The following is a 16,250-nucleotide window of genomic DNA, read 5'->3' as shown; positions in this document are numbered from 1 at the left end:
GAGAAGCCACCAGTGGCCCAGGTTGCGTTGGAGAGTTATTAGGCAAAGTGTGTTGCTAGTGTCCGAGCGCTCTTAATAGCGACAGAGGTGGAGACTGCGTATTTTTAAATATTTGAGTTTGCTTTGATCTTTACATCTTAAAATACGTCGTGACCTGCTTTTAAAAACTGATTCCCAAGGAAGGACTACTGTATATTCACACAGGTCATGTTAAGTCATAACTGGGGATCTCACTGTGTTGTATCTAGGGTCACATTGTAAATAACGCTGGTAGAGATAAAACAATCTACTTTTCTCCATGATTCAGGGAGGCAGCTGTATATTTTGATATAATCTGATAGAGTAATATCTTTAGGGTAAATATGGTGAACCCCAAAAGTTGGAAAAACTCATTCTTGTTAAGGTTTTCGTAATGAACAGAATGGGATAAGACACCTGAGCATTATTTATGCTTATTTGGAATAGTAAGTAACACATGTAGTTCATACGTGGGAATCAAGATTTCCCAGCACGTTGCAGGAAAACATCAAAGAGCAAAGTAGCATCGCTCTCGCCATGTTTCAATATGTTGAAGATATTCCGTAGGCGAGTTTATTTTGAAGAGGTTAGTCTTTTATTATTCCGCCATGGAGATGTTGATTTAACTGGGTTTTTCCCTAGGCACACTTTTGGGTGAAAAGGCACACACATAAGTGTTCTCTTCCTTTAGTTAGCTGTCGGAGAGTCAGAACGGGAAGGAACTTCACTTTTTTTTTATAGAAAAGCAAATTAATAGTCAGAGGTGAAAAAGGTGCATTTTCAGTTTTTAGTGTTTTCTCGATCATTCAAAGTAATCGTGATAAAAAGTAATCATTTTGCTGGAGTGTAAATATGTACATTTCTCAGAAAATGTTCTCTAGGTGCTATTGATATTGTGGTACTAAACCTCTAATTGGTTGAAACGTCACTTAACATATTTTCTACTGAGAACACTGTCTTTATATGTGAAATTTCCTTTTCTGTAGGAAAAAAAGGCTACATCTCTTCCGATCCATTGGTGCTGCCACCTGCTAGGTTTTCTTAGAAAACTAACCCCTGCTTGAGGGGAGAGAGCCCTAACCATAACTTCCCCACATTACGTGATCGCGAGCTGAAGTCATCAAAATGTGTAGTGTGTGCGGTTCCCTGGTCCGGCATGAATTAATACGCTGTTCTGTCTTGTGTTCTTTTCCGTGATTTCCCCATGAAGAGTTCTCGAAGCCAGCATAGCGGAGAACAAGGCGTGCTTGAAGAGGGCGCCCACGGAGGTGTGGAGGGACTCTCGGAACCCCTACGACAGGAAAAGGCAGGACCGAGCCCCCGTGGGCTTGAAGAACGTGGGCAACACCTGCTGGTTCAGCGCTGTGATCCAGGTGGGGCCTCCGCGACCGCGTGCGGGACCGTGGGGGTCGGGGCGGGACCCGGGGGGGTCGGGGCTGCGTTTCTGTTCAGCGCCGAGCTCGAAGCGTGATTGTGGGCAAGGGTGCGGCGCGCTCTGTGCGGCCCGTGGGGTCGCAGCTCTCCTCGCGACCTGCGCCTCCGTCCCGGGGGGTTCACAGGGCGCGTGACCCGGGCCTTCTGAGAATTACTTGGAATTGATCTCTTGTTTGAAACTGATTTCTTCTCCCTCCGACTCTCAGGAACTGTTGTCAAGGGTGCAAAGGATGTAGACGTGTTTCTGTCTGTGTTTCCCTTAAGGAAGGACGTGACCAAGAGATGAAACCAGAACTCGATTTGGGTTTTTGTGAATCTAATCAGATTTATTTGTATACACTCGAAAATGTTTGTCGTAGAATTATAGTCCTTTAGTATCTAAATACTATTTTTTTTTAATTTTTAAATTTTTTAGTTAATATTTTTAATTTTTTTTTAATTTTTTAATTTTTAAAATGTTTTTCTTTATTGATTTGAGAGAGAGAGGGAGAGAGAGAGATGGAAACATCGATGAGAAAGAACATCGACTGGCCGCCTCCTGCACGCCCCCCACTAGGGATCAGCCCACAACCTGGGCATGTGCCCTGACCGGGAATCGAACTGGCGACCTCTTGGTGCAGGGTCGACGCTCAACCACTGAGCCACACCAGCCGGGCTAGATACTATTTTTAACCTAAGGGGGTATTTTGTTTATTTGAAGAGGTTACAGATGGGAAACACATTTGAAATCTAGATACTCAGAAGTAACCTCTAACCTTGAAAAACTTGGGTTACAATGAAATATTAAGATACTGGTTTTTGGAAAATTATGGGTGGAAAGAAAACTTTACCTAAAGATCACTCGAAGTTGTGTTTTTTACCGTCATTTTAAAGTCTGTTCTGTTTTAAGTGGCTTTTCATTTGCACAATTCCTGGTGGAGTGAAATGCAGACATTCTGAGGGCGGAGAGCACATCGCCCAGGTCGTCTGTAGCAGCAGCTGGTGCAGCGTCTGACACCTTGGAGGAGCCCACTAGTAGTGATTGGATGACTGAATGAATGGGCCAGAAAGGAGCATGTGTCCTTGATGGTGGAATTAAGGATTTAAGAAGCTTGTCACCCTAATGATGTATGGCATTGAAGTGATGCTACAAGTTTTTAAAAAATCCGGGATCTCTGCCCAGCTGATGTGGCTCAGTGGATGGACTGTCTCCCATGGACTGAGAGGTCTTGGTTGGGTTCCCGGTCAGGGCACATGCCCAGCTTGTGGGCTCGATCCCCGGTTGGGCGTGTGCAGGAGGCAGCCAGTGGATGTGTTTTTCGTTTTTTTTTAATCCTCACCCGAGGACATTTTTTCATTTTTTGTTCAGGTAGCGTGGGAGGGAGAGAGAGGAAGAGAGAGAGAGAGAAACATCGATGTGAAAGGACACATCCAGTGGCTGCCACCCGCATGACCGAACTGGGGCCAGAGTCAAACTGCAACCGAGGTACCTGCCCTTAGTGGGAACCGAACCCGGGTCTCTCTGGACCGCAGGCTGACGCTCTAACCGCTGAGCCAAACTGGCCAGGGCTGGATGGTTTTCTCTCACATTGATGTTTCTATCTCAATCCCTTTCTCTCTCTCAAAAAAAATCCATGAAAACATTAAAAAAAAAATTTTTTTTTTTTAAATTCAGGTTCTCCTTTAACATGTATTAACTTCACTTTTTCTTATCTCTTTAGTTTTCCCCAAAGAGCCTCATGATGTAGTGTTGGTTTTTAGTTCTCCACGTATAAGTTCTGCTTTGCAGTCAATACATGTTGTTAATGGTCAAGAGCAGTATGTCCGAATATAAGTAATTTGATTTTTTTCCCAATTCTTGCACCAGTTGCGTTAGTTCTGTGATAACCTGTATAATTGCCAAAGATGAATCTCGGAAACGCGTCATATTTTTATAGTTCTGTCAGTAGAATTTTTTCTTACGTTTTAAAATTGTTGCTCTTTTTCAGTCATTATTCAATCTTTTGGAGTTTAGAAGATTGGTTCTGAATTACAAGCCTCCGTCCAACGCGCAAGACTTACCTCGAAATCAAAAGGTAGAAGTAAGCAGCCGTTCTTCCTGTTTACTCTGTGTTTCTTTGGGGGGTGCTTGCCTCTCCAGTCTGGAACGGCGTCACATTGGAATACCAACTCATGAATGTCCGCTGCTACTAGAAACTTTCTGCTCTGTCGGAAGAAAAACATGAGTTTTGCTTCACCTGGGTGCAGTCTTGTACCAGTTTCCTGTGTAACTTTTTCCTGCTTTGTCCTGCTTTTCGGACTATCCAGTTTCAGTGAACTCCACAGGCTGCCGTGTACAGTCCAAGAGCTTTCTTGGTCTCCTGGAAAGATCTGTGGGAATCGGGTTTTTCCTGCAGACCACCCCCCGAAAGCTTGCTCACACACTGACCGTGTTGGCAGGGCCGGCCTGCTCTGGACGTTCCCGAGGTTGGGCAGCCAAGTGGGAAAGCGGAACCAGGCCCGGGCTGCCTCCTCCTGGCTCCGGAGCCGAAGCGAGGACAGATGTCCTCCCCCGACCTGTGTCTGCTCTGTTCCCTTCTGGGAGAAGTGGCAGTAATAACAGCAATTATCTTATCCAGTTGCTGTGAGAATTCAATGAGCTAAAACACCCAGGTGTCCACTATCGTTGGTTACTCTATTGTTCATATTAGCTTTTTGAAACATAGGGCTGATTTGCATGCAGAAACCCATGCTTCATGGGACAAAAATTAATCACAGCGATAACATGCTCGAGTGGGGGTCTCCGGGGATCTCCTCGTAAACATCGTAACCCCGCAGGGGACTCTGAGCCACAGTGTCGAGCGCCGTGTGACCTGCTGTTAGCAGTGATGATACATTTAAATTATGTTTTTCTTGTCGTGTATAATGTGGAAAACTACTTTTTCTGCAAACGTGCAACATTTATTACGCAAGCTAATGGGAATATAGTTTGATGTATCACCGTGATCTTTAGGTTATAAAGTGTCAGTCTGATAAACAAGCCGTTTTCACCGGGAATGAAGGTCATCGGACAGCCCCTCGGCCCTCCAGAGAAAAACAACCCTTTCAGTCATCACGGTGGGGGTTATTGCGGTCCCTTATCACAATGTGTTAATACAGCAGTCCTGTCTTCTGATGTGTTCGTTGGAGTGTATTTATGATTTACATACGTCATTTAACGTCATTACTTCCCATTCCGTATTCATCGTATCTCGACCTTCTCTTTATGTTCCTAGATTTTAGTGCTTTGCGGAGTTTGAATTTCTTTTATTCTTCAGCATGTTGATTCAACGATGTTCCTTTTCTAGTCTTGCTTAACAGACAGTTGTGATATAGCCATGCTTGTGTACCAGAGCTAGTTTGGGGGTCGTGAGGACATGCCCCTGGTGCCAGGGAAATGCGTCCATCCCCCCCTCAGCCCCTGCTAGAGAGGTGGGTTTCTTGTAGCATGTGCAGGTGCTCCTTCAGCTTCAGGAATAAAAAGGATCTCTGCTTCTGTTCAAGACACTTATTCAGAAGAATACCACACAGTTTTGTAAAAGATTGTCCCACCAATGAGGTTATTCTGGACTTTGGCGTGGTGACAGCAATACAGACTGTGACTCGAGTCTTGGAAACCATCGTGGGTGTATGGGTAGTTAGCCAGCCCCTGATGGGCACGACATGCAGTCAGGTGATAAAGATGCGGACTTTTCAGAAGGTCTCGGTGTAACTTGTCACCGATTAGTTAATAATGCATGTATATGTGACTCATGTTCACCGCAACTGGGTCTGAAAGCAGATGTGTTAAGACACAGCACACCCTAGAGGATCGCTTTGCCCCAGATATAGAGATGTCATGTTTTATCAGCAGTCAAAGGTTACCACAGATACTACATACACACTGAGTGAGAGGCAGGGCGTCTTTGGAATCTGTATTTTAGGTAGATGTGGCTATGGTTTCTAGGAGTTGAAACTATTTTGATGTCTAGGAGAACGGTGAAGCACCAAAAATTTAAAGATAGACTCTCCCTGTAAACAGCCCACCCTTGCCCACCTTCCCACACAGTCTCTTTGGCTTAAGAAGTTACAAAATGCCCGGTTGGTGTGGCTCAATGGTTGGGCATCGACCCTGCACCAAGAGGTCGCCGGTTCGATTCCCGGTCAGGGCGCATGCCCAGGTTGTGGGCCCGATCCCCAGTGGGGAGCATGCAGGAGGTGGCCCATCGATGTTTATATCTCTCTCTCCCCCTTCCTTTCTAAAAAATCAATAAAGAAAAAATTGTTTTAAAAGAAGTTACAAAATGATGGCAGAGCACATGTTAAATATCGACAACACAAAGATGCATAAACTCACAACACTCAGACGTCATCTCCATATAAATAGCCCAAGTGTTATTGACCATAGGTTGTAGTACTTAAAGCCTTGATTTAAGGCAATTTCCAGATGAACGTCTCCCCACGTTTCACCTACTCCCAGGAGAAGCATATGAGCAGGGAGTGTGTGTAGCCGAGTGTGGTGAACTGTGTTACTACACAAATTCCTGAAGGAATAGCGAATGTTACAAATACAAGAGCCATTCCGGGGCTTCTCTCTTTAGCCGTGATGACGTAACAGAGACTGGATTTACAAGTCTGTAAATTTTAAAGGATTCACAGCATTCATGTATGTTTTCGGACTAGGAAAATGAAGTTCGAAATTAACAAAAAGATATCCAGAAAAATCTCCCTGACCGTTGGACATTAAAGAATACTCCTTTCAATAACTCCAGGGACAGAGAACACATCCAAAGGGAGAGTTCAGAATATTCTGGACCAGATGAAAATTAAAACGCGGCGTACCAAAGTTGGAGGGTGCGGCTGGAGCAGTCATGAGTGGGACACACGTGAGCTGAACGCCCCACTGGACAAGAAGAGCGGTTTCGAGCTCATGACGACAATTACAGTCAAGAACTGGGTGGAAAACAGCAATCGATTGGAAAGCAGAAAAAAGGGACTCCTAGAGATGAGGGCATAAATCCGTGACTTAGAAATCAGAAAAACAGCCCTGGCCGGTTTGGTTCAGCGGTTAGAGCATCGGCCTGCAGTCCAGAGAGACCCAGGTTCGGTTCCCGCTAAGGGCATGTACCTCGGTTGCAGTTTGTCCCCGGCCCTGGTTGGTCGTGCAGGTGGCAGCCACTCGATGTGTCCCTTCACGTCGATGCTTCTCTCTCTCTCTCTTCCTCTCTCTCCCTCCCACTCTGTCTGTACAAAAAATGGAAAAATGTCCTCGGGTGAGGATAAAAAAAAAAAAAAAAAATCAGAAAAACAATAGAGAAAATTAGAATCAAAAGCTACTTTTTAAGAAGATTGGTAAGCCCTGGCCGGTTTGGCTCAGCGGTTAGAGCATCGGCCTGCGGTCCTGAGAGACCCGGGTTCGGTTCCCGCTAAGGGCATGTACTTCGGTTGCAGTTTGTCCCCGGCCCTGGTTGGTCGTGCGGGTGGCAGCCACTCGATGTGTCCCTTTCACGTCGATGTTTCTCTCTCTCTCTCTCTCCCTACCACTCTATCTGTACAAAAAAAATTGGAAAAATGTCCTCGGGTGAGGATAAAAAAAAAAAAAAAACAAAAAAAAAAAAAAAAAAAAAAGAAGATTGGTAAAATGGGTGAACTTCTACATAGAATGAGCAAAAGAAGGAAGAAACAGAGTATCAATATAAAGAATAAAAGAGAGGCGTATCACTGCGTATTCCACAGATAAGAGAATAGCGTATATTGTAAACAATAGGTAAATGTCTTAAAATCCACAATCGAAACTCACTGATGAAAAAATAAATAATCTGAGTATCCCTATATATTTTTTTATATATAGTAGTTGTTCTTGTTGTTGTTATTCCTCACCTGGGGATATGTTTTCCATTAACTTTTAGAGAGAGTGGAAGGCAGGGGTGGGGGAAGAGAAAGAAATATCGATGTGTGAGAGACGCATCGATTGGTTGCCTCCTGCACGACCCTGACTGGGGTGGGGATCAAACCTGCAACCCAGGCGTGTGCCCTTGACTGGGAGTCTAACCTGTGACCCTACGGTCTGCAGGCCCCACTCTAACTGCTGAGCCACACCGGCCAGGGCCCTATATTATATTTTAAAAATTGAATTTTTTAACAAATGTTTTTATTTAATTCTTTAGAGAGGGGAATGGGGAGAGAGAGAGAGAGAAATATCGATGTGAGAGAGAAAAATGGATTGGCTGCCTCCTGCACACCCCCTACTGGGGTTTGAGCCCTCAACCTGGGCACGAGCCCTGCCCGGGAATCGAACTGGGACCTCTCGGTCCGCGGGACGATGCCAAATCCACTGAGCCACACCGATTTGTTGTTGTTGTTAGTCTTCACCTGAGGATATTTTTTCATTAATTTTTAGATAGAGTGGAAGGGAGGGGTGGGGGGGAGAGAGAGAGAAGCATCAATGTGAGAGAGAGACATCGATTGATTCCCTCCTGTACCACCTCCACAACAATTTTTGAGCTGGGCAAAAGTTGAATTTTTAAATATAATAATTGAACAGCCACTAAAAAGTTAACAGCAGAATAGTTCACTGGTGAAGTATGCTAAATATTTAAGAAAGAAATAATACCAATTCTCTAAATGTTTTCCCGGGACATTGAAGAAGAGATAAGACGTCCCAACTCATTGTACGAGCCCAGGATTACCCTGAAACCCAAAGTAGAAAAAGATATTCAAAGAAAAGAAAGTTACAGACCAATGTTTCTCATGAATATAGAAACACAAGTAGCAGATTTTGGCAAATTGAGTCCTGTGATATGTATAAAGGATAATACCCTATTGGCAGGTAGAGTTTATTCAGGACTTCAAGACTGGTTAGATATTAAAAATTCAGTGTGATTTACCACATTAACAGACTAAAGAAGAAAACCACATGATTATCTTAGCAGATGAAGAAAAAAACTTTGACAAAAGGCTAACATCTATGTATACCCAAATCTCTCAAAAACTAGGAATAAAAGGAAAACTATCTTATCCTGATAAAATTTATTTGTGAAAAATATACAACTTATATAATACTTAGTAGCCAAAGACTGAAAGCTTTTTCCCCAATGAGCAGGAAGGAGGAAGGGTGTCAACCTCACCACTTCTATTAAACACTGGACTAGAGTTTGTGACCAGTGCTATAAAGCAAGAAAAATAAGCGTGTAGATTGGAAAGTAAGAGATAGAGCTGGTTTTTGGGTGTGTGTTTAGAACTTAACTATGTAGAAAATTCCAAGTATTCTATCAAAAGAAAAGCTAGAAGCAAGAAATGAATTATCAAGTTTACACTGATACAAAGCAAACATACAAAAATCAATTATATTTCTAAATACTTGCAATGCACAATTGTGAATTTAAAAATACTTATATATAGCCCTGGCTGGTTTTTCTCAGTGGTTAGAGCGTCGGCCCCAATCCAGAGAGTCCTGGGTTCGGCACGTACCTTGGTTGCGGTTTGTTCCCAGCCCCAATTGGGGTGGTGTGGGTGGCAGCCACTCGATGTGTGTCTCTCGCGTCAATGTTTCTCTCTCTCTTCCCCCTTCTCTCCTTCCCGCTCTATCTCAACATAAATGCAACAATGCCCTTGGGTGAGGATAAAAAAAATTTTTTTTAATAAAAATAAATATACTTATATACAAGCAGCAGCTCAGAGAGCTGAGCCCCTTCAGGCGGCAGCTGTGCCTCAGGACCCGTGCACCCCAGCGATGCACCAGCGGCACCCACTACCCAAAGCAACTTACAGATTCAGTGCAGTCCCTATTAAAATACCAACAGCACAGTTCACAGAGCTAGAACAAAAACTCGGAAGGTTTATATGGAACCCAAGAGACCCCAAATAGCCACAGCAATCTTGAAAAAAGAAGAACAAAGTCGGAGGGGTCACAATACTGGATATCAGGTTATACTACAAAGCCACTGTAATCAAAACAGCCTGGTACTGGCACAAGAACAGGCATATAGACCAGTGGAACAGAACAGAGAACTCAGAAATCAACCCAAGACATTATGCTCAGTCAATATTTGACAAAGGTGGCAAGAGCATACAGTGGAGTAAGGTCAGCCTCTTTAATAAATGGTGTTGGGAAAATTGGACAGCTACTTGCAAAAAAATGAAATTAGACCATCAACTTACACCATACACAAGAATAAACTCAAAATGGATAAAAGACTTAAATATAAGTTGTGGAACCATAAAATCATAGAAGAAATGTAACCAGCTGGAGCCAAGGAGAGTTGGTGGTTTGACGTTCCTGATCAAAAAAAAAAATGTAGGCAGCAAAATTGCAGACATCACACGAAGCAGAATTTTCACTGATACATTGCCTAGGGCAAGAGAAACAGGAAACAAATTAATAAATGGGACTACATCAAACTTAAAAGCTTCTGCACAGCAAAAGAAACCAGCATCAAAATGAAAAGGAACCTATTATATGGGAGAACATATTTACCAATGATTCATTGGATAAGGGGTTAATTTCCAAAATATATAAGTACTCAAACAACTCAATAAAGGGAGAGAAACTAATTTAAAAATGGGCCGAGGACCTGAATAGGCAGTTCTCCAAAAAGGACATACAAATGGCCGAGAGACATATGAAGAAATGCTCAGCATCACTAACCATCAGAGAGATGCAGATTAAAACAACAACGAGGTATCACCTCACACCTGTCAGAATGGCCGCCATCAACAAACCATCAAACAACAAGTGTTGGCGAGGGTGTGGGGGGAAAGGGGACTCTAGTACACAGCTGGTGGGAATGCAGACTGGTGCAGCCACTATGGAAAACACTATGGTGTTATCTCAAAAAGTTAAAAATTGAACTTCCATTTGACCCAGTGATCCCACTTCTAGGAATATACCCTAAAAAGCCTGAAACACCAATCAGAAAGAATATATGTACCCCCATGTTCATAGCAGCACTATTTACAATAGCTAAGATCTGGAAACAGCCCAAGTGTCCATCAGTAGACGAATGGATAAAAAAGCTGTGGTACATGTACACAATGGAGTACTATGCAGCTGTAAGAAAGAAAGATCTCTTATCCTTTGAGATGACAGGGAGGGACCTGGAGAGTATTATCCTAAGTGAAAGAAGCCAAGCAGAAAAAGACAAATACCATATGATCTCACTTATTTGTGGAATATAATGAACAAAATAAGCTGATAAGCAAAATAGATTCTGAGACATGGAAGTAGGGAACAGACTGTCAAACCTCAGAGGGCAGGGCGGTGGGGCAGAAAGAGATAAACCACAGAACTAATACACATATGTGCATAAGCAATGGGCATGGAAAACAGTGTGGTGATGGGGGGGGTGGGGGGCAGGAGCAGGGAGTCAACGGGTGAATAAAGGAGGCACATTCTGTAATGCAACAGTAAAGGAAAATTTAAAAAAGTAATGAAAATAAAAATACTTATACACAGTAGCATAAAATATGAACTTATGAACTTTTGGGGGTAAAGTGGGTAATATATATATATATATATATATATATATATATGAAACTACAGAATATTACTGAAAGAAATTAAAGAAATAAAAAGATATATACTGTGTTCGTGGGTCAGGAGATTCAATATTATTAAGGTATCACTTGTCCCCAATTTAACCTGTTTATTCAGTGAAATCCCCGTCATAATCTCAGGAGCCTTTTTTATAGGAATTGACAAACTGATTCTAAAATTTATATGGAAAATCAAAATGTATAGAATAGCCCGAGCAATTTTATAAGGAAAGACAATGTAGAAGGAGCAGTTACTAGGCTCCAGGGGTCAAGGAACTCTGTTGGCGGAGACATAGTCATACAGACCGATGGAGCAGAAGAGATGCAAGGAACAGACCGACGTAGATAGGGTGAATCGATTCTCATCCGTGTTGCCCAAACAGTTTACTGGGCAAAGCAAAATCTTTCGACTAATGGTGTCATAGGCAGAAAAATCATCTTCAGTTCTTACAGGATACTCTGCTCTTCAGGTATCCTTGCTTTAGTAGTCCAAAGAGGATTTTTTGCTTTTACGAAAAGAGATGTTCCAGTACTAATGTAGACGTTTTGTCAACGTGAAAGGGCGGGACTCGAGCCTTCAGAAAGTGGGGGTACTGTTCACTAGGCGCCAGTGGGCGTAGGAGAGGTTTCAGGGGAACACTGTACTTCAGCGTAGTGTGGGGGCCTGTATATGAAAAAAATCATGATAGGTTATAGAGCTAAAAGGAAGAACTAAAACGATAAAAATCCTTGAAGGAGGCATAGGAGAGAATTTGAGTGTCTTGGGTTTAAAAGATTTCTGAGGTAAGACAAGAAAAGGCACAAACCATAAAAGCAACACACCGATACATTGGACTTCGTTAAAATTAAAAACGTGTCATCTTCGGACAATGGACCCACGAAGAAAAGGCAAGCCGTAGGCTGGAGGGAAATATTAACAAAACGTATCCGATAAAGGAATCGCATCTGGAATATATACAAAACGTGGACCAGTCGCTAAGACCAGTCGCCTGTGGCGGCCTTGGGGGAAAATGTCTGAACCTACACTTGACCACGTCGGATACGCAGATTATAAATAACCCCTCGGAAAGATGCTCAACATCACATGCCCTTTGGAAAATGCAAATCGAAACGAAGGTTCTGTGTACCCACAAGAACTGAAGTTAAAAATATCTCCCACGTGTAAGTCCTGTAGCATGTGGCCCTTGAGCTCTCGTTACACTGCCTGTTTGGGTGTCTCTTGAAACATCCGTGCAGTCTAGCTCTTCCCCTCCGGATCCGAACTCAAAGGAATCAAAGCATCTGTTCACGCAGAGACATGCGATCATATCACAGCAGCTGGGACAGGTTCACGGATAAGTAAGTGCGGTGTCCCCATACGATGGAGGGAACCGAGCAATAACACGGAATGAATTCGAAATGCACACCGTCATCGCAATGAGGCTCGAAATAATCATGCCTCTTGCAAGAAACCAGATGAAAGCACATACATAGTGTATGATTTGATTTCTATAAATTTCTCGAGAAGGGACCGTGGCTGCCTGGGAAGATTAGGAAGGGGAATGAGGAAAAGACCCTTTGGGGGATGATGGATCGGTATACTGTCTTGATTGTGCTTATACTTTCATGAATTTGGTGTCTGAAGCTCATAAAGTTGTGTGCTTTATAGTATACACGCATTGTACATCAGTTATACCTTGATAAATGATTGAAAAAATCATTGAAAAAAGACTAAGAACAATGGTTGAATAGTTTTTATATGTGGTGGTATTTTCTTTTAAAAAAAATATATATGTTTTGACTGATTTTTGAGAGAGAGAGAAACATCAATGTGAGAAATATCGATCCGCTGCCCCCTGCACGCCCCCTGCTGGGGACCGAGCCTGCAACCCTGGCATGTGCCCTGACCAGAATCAAACCTGGACCTCAGTCCATGGGGTGACATTCAGTCCACTGAGCCACACCAGCTGGACTGTGGTGGTATTTTCATAATTTAGCCAAATGCAGTACCTGCTCTTAACCTCATTGATAGTTCTATTTGAAATTCAAAAGGCACAAGAATTGTCTAAGAGAAAAATATTTCATTATATTTTACTTTTGAAATATGCTTTTCAGCAGAATTCCACTTAATTTTCAAGAGTAATTTATTTTATCCTTGTTACTTGGTGAGGAGTGTCTCAAAACACTGTCCTGATTTTAGATATAGTGATAAACGAAGAAATTGATCTCAGGAAATTAAGGATATTTCTAAAATGTGTAGTATTTCCACTTTTAAAACTTATTTATTATAGGGCAATTGTAGGGAGGTAGGAAGTACCACAGAAAAATCATGGATTGCTTTTCTTTTCTTTTTTTTTTTAACCTCACCCGAGGACATTTTTCCAATTTTTTGTACAGATAGAGTGGGAGGGAGAGAGAGGACGAGAGAGAGAGAGAGAGAGAGAGAGAGAGAGAAACATCGACGTGAAGGGACCCATCGAGTGGCTGCCACCCGCACGACCAACCAGGGCCGGGGACAAACTGCAACCGAGGTACGTGCCCTTAGCGGGAACCGAACCCGGGTCTCTCTGGACCTCAGGCCGACACTCTAACCGCTGAGCCAAACCGGCCAGGGCATGGATTGCTTTTCTATCGGATTTAAAACTTCTACATTTAACTTTTGTCCTCGATGATGGAATTTATTCTACTTAAATAAAGTCCATGTTTTCCATAACTTAGCATTTGTATGTCAGACAGTGTACTCTGTCATTACTATATAGTTTTGATCAAATGGCAAGTATTTGGAATCAATTTTGTTACTTACACCTATTTTCTAGGATTCCTTTTTTAACGCTTTCTGGGAGCAGCTATTCCTATATTGTTTGCATTAGTCTGAAAGCCATTATACACATATACACACGCCCCTATAATTTTATAATGCTGAGGACTCCACCTCTGCAAACTTGTAAAACTTATCTAATATTTAAAAAGAATAATAAGCCCTGGCCGGTTTGGCTCAGCAATTAGAGCATTGGCCCGAGGACCCAAGAGTTTCAGGTTCGATTCCTGGGCACGTATCTCAGTTGCAGGTTTGATCCCCGGCCCCGGTTAGGGTCACGTGGGAAGCAACCAATTCATGTGTCTCTCTTACATCGATGTTTCCTCTCTCTCTCCCTTTCTCCCTTCTACTCTAAAAACCAATGAGAAAATATCTTCAGGTGAGGATTTAGAAAAAAAATTAGCACAGTAAGTTTTATATGTTAAAATTGTTACTGCACGAGCCCTGGCCAGTTTGGCTCAGCGGTTAGAGTGTCGACCTGCGGTCCGGAGAGACCCGGGTTCGGTTCCCGCTAAGGGCACGTACTTCGGTTGCAGTTTGTCCCCGGCCCTGGTTGGTCGTGCGGGTGGCAGCCACTCGATGTGTCCCTTCACGTCGATGTTTCTCACTCTCTCTCCCTTCCTCTCTCTCCCTCCCACTCTATCTGTACAAAAAATGGAAAAATATCCTCGGGTGAGGATAAAAAAAAAAAACCAAAAAAAAAAAAATTGTTACTGCACGAGCTAACTAAAAGAGCTACTTTTGTTGCCATATTTTACTAATGTATATAAATTACATTCCTTTTAAAAGTTTCCTTCTTATTTTAAAATACATTGCTCGTGATAGATAATACTGGGTTGATTTTATTCTTTGATTTAATCAACTAGTAAATATGGACTATGCTTTGTGTATCAAAACATTGTGGAAGAGATACAGAAGTTCTTGCCTTTGAGAGGTTTACAGTCTCGTTGAGAAGCAAACGTTAAGTAAGATTTCAAAGGAGCAGGAAGTGGATGATACATTAGTCCATTATTAGGACCTAGACTAATTGTTAGACTACTCTTAGTGTGATCATTAGGATCATCACATGACTGTGGTACTTGGTGATTCATGGTTGAAGGAAAGACATTCAATTTAGTGGATATGGAGTTTGAAGGGATTATTGACTTGGAGGGGTCTGGGAAGGCTTCTTGGAGGTGGAGGGATTTTTGCTTAAATGGATTTATTGAGGTCAAGTACTTAAACGGTGCCTGTCCCGTCCTTAGCCCTCGCTGAAGGGTGCTGGGTGTTATTGCTGTCCTCAGCAGCATCTGGGCCTCGCTGAGCAGAAAGGATGATGATAAACAGCCTTGATTGGGGAGGATATTCTGGGCCGGGCGATGACATGATTTGCTATGAATATGTGGCATTTAGGCTGAAATTGTGAGCTCAGCCTAGATTCTGGGCTGTTCTCTGTGCCTGACTCCTGGGAGTCTCAGATGCCACCACACCCTTCTGTAATTATGACTCAGGAGTGCTGGATGCGTCCCAAATCTGTATTCCTTGAATGTTTGGTTCGTTTTGAAGTGAAAATCTGGTCATCAGTAAAGATTTGTTCATCTTCATTTAAGGGTTATTGTTGTTTTTTTTCTTTGATCCCGACAGGAGCATCGGAACTTGCCGTTCATGCGTGAACTCAGATATCTCTTTGCTCTTCTTGTCGGTACTAAGAGGAAGTATGTGGATCCCTCGAGAGCGGTGGAAATTCTTAAGGATGCTTTTAAATCCAATGACTCCCAGCAGGTAGCTGTATTGTGCTTCCTTGTTTCTTAACCTTCTGTATTTTCCTTAATCTGATCATTCGGTCAGCAGCTTTTTTGGAAGATGTTGTTATTCCTCTTAATAACAAGCTGGAGCCATTTAAAACATTATTTATTAGAAATATTTATTTAAAAATTTTTTAAAGTAATTTGAAAGTGTTAAGAGAAATAAAAGTATAATTTATATTATGATGGACATGGGTAAGTTACAACTATGGGTAAAAGTAAGAATGCTCTAAAACGTGTAGTAAGAAATCTGCACAGCCCTGGATGGTTTGGCTCTGCAGTTAGAGCGTCGGCCCGAGGACCAATGAGTCGCAGGTTCGATTCCGGTCAAGGGCACGTACCTCGGTTGTGGTTCGTCTCCGGCCCTGGTCGGGGTCATGCGGGAGGCAACCAGTTGATGTGTCCCCTCTCACGTTGGTGTTTCTCTCTCCTTCCCACTCTATCTGAAGATAAACAGAAAAATATCCTCGGGTGAGGATTACAAACAAACAAACAAACAAACAAACAAATAAATAATCTGCCCAAATCTGTGATGACCTGCTACAGCATTGCCTGCTTTTGAGGTGCCTGTTTTTGCTGGCAGGCACCGTTTCTGATCGACATTCACTCCGTTATGTATCACCTGCTTTTATTTCCCAGTCTTTATGTAGTGCTGTTTGGGGGCTTTTTATTCATGTCTTTAAACGAATGTCAGGGATCTTTCATAA

General features: G+C 42.7%; 1 protein-coding gene across 1 annotated transcript in view; it reads left to right on the top strand.

Moving 5' to 3' along the window:
- USP25 (ubiquitin specific peptidase 25) overlaps window positions 1–16,250 on the top strand; it is a 131,429-nt gene that overhangs the window by 49,507 nt on the left and 65,672 nt on the right. Inside the window, exons 5-7 of the mRNA XM_036243410.1 lie at window positions 1,229–1,391; window positions 3,420–3,512; window positions 15,383–15,520. Coding sequence (XP_036099303.1) covers window positions 1,229–1,391; window positions 3,420–3,512; window positions 15,383–15,520 — 394 coding nt within the window. The remainder of the gene's footprint in view (window positions 1–1,228; window positions 1,392–3,419; window positions 3,513–15,382; window positions 15,521–16,250) is intronic.

This window comes from Molossus molossus, unplaced genomic scaffold, assembly GCF_014108415.1.
Source record: "Molossus molossus isolate mMolMol1 unplaced genomic scaffold, mMolMol1.p scaffold_m16_p_5, whole genome shotgun sequence".
In the NCBI taxonomy this organism is placed as follows: domain Eukaryota; kingdom Metazoa; phylum Chordata; class Mammalia; order Chiroptera; family Molossidae; genus Molossus; species Molossus molossus.
Note: the sequence above shows the minus strand (reverse complement) of the source record. Positions and strands in the feature narration are given on the sequence as shown.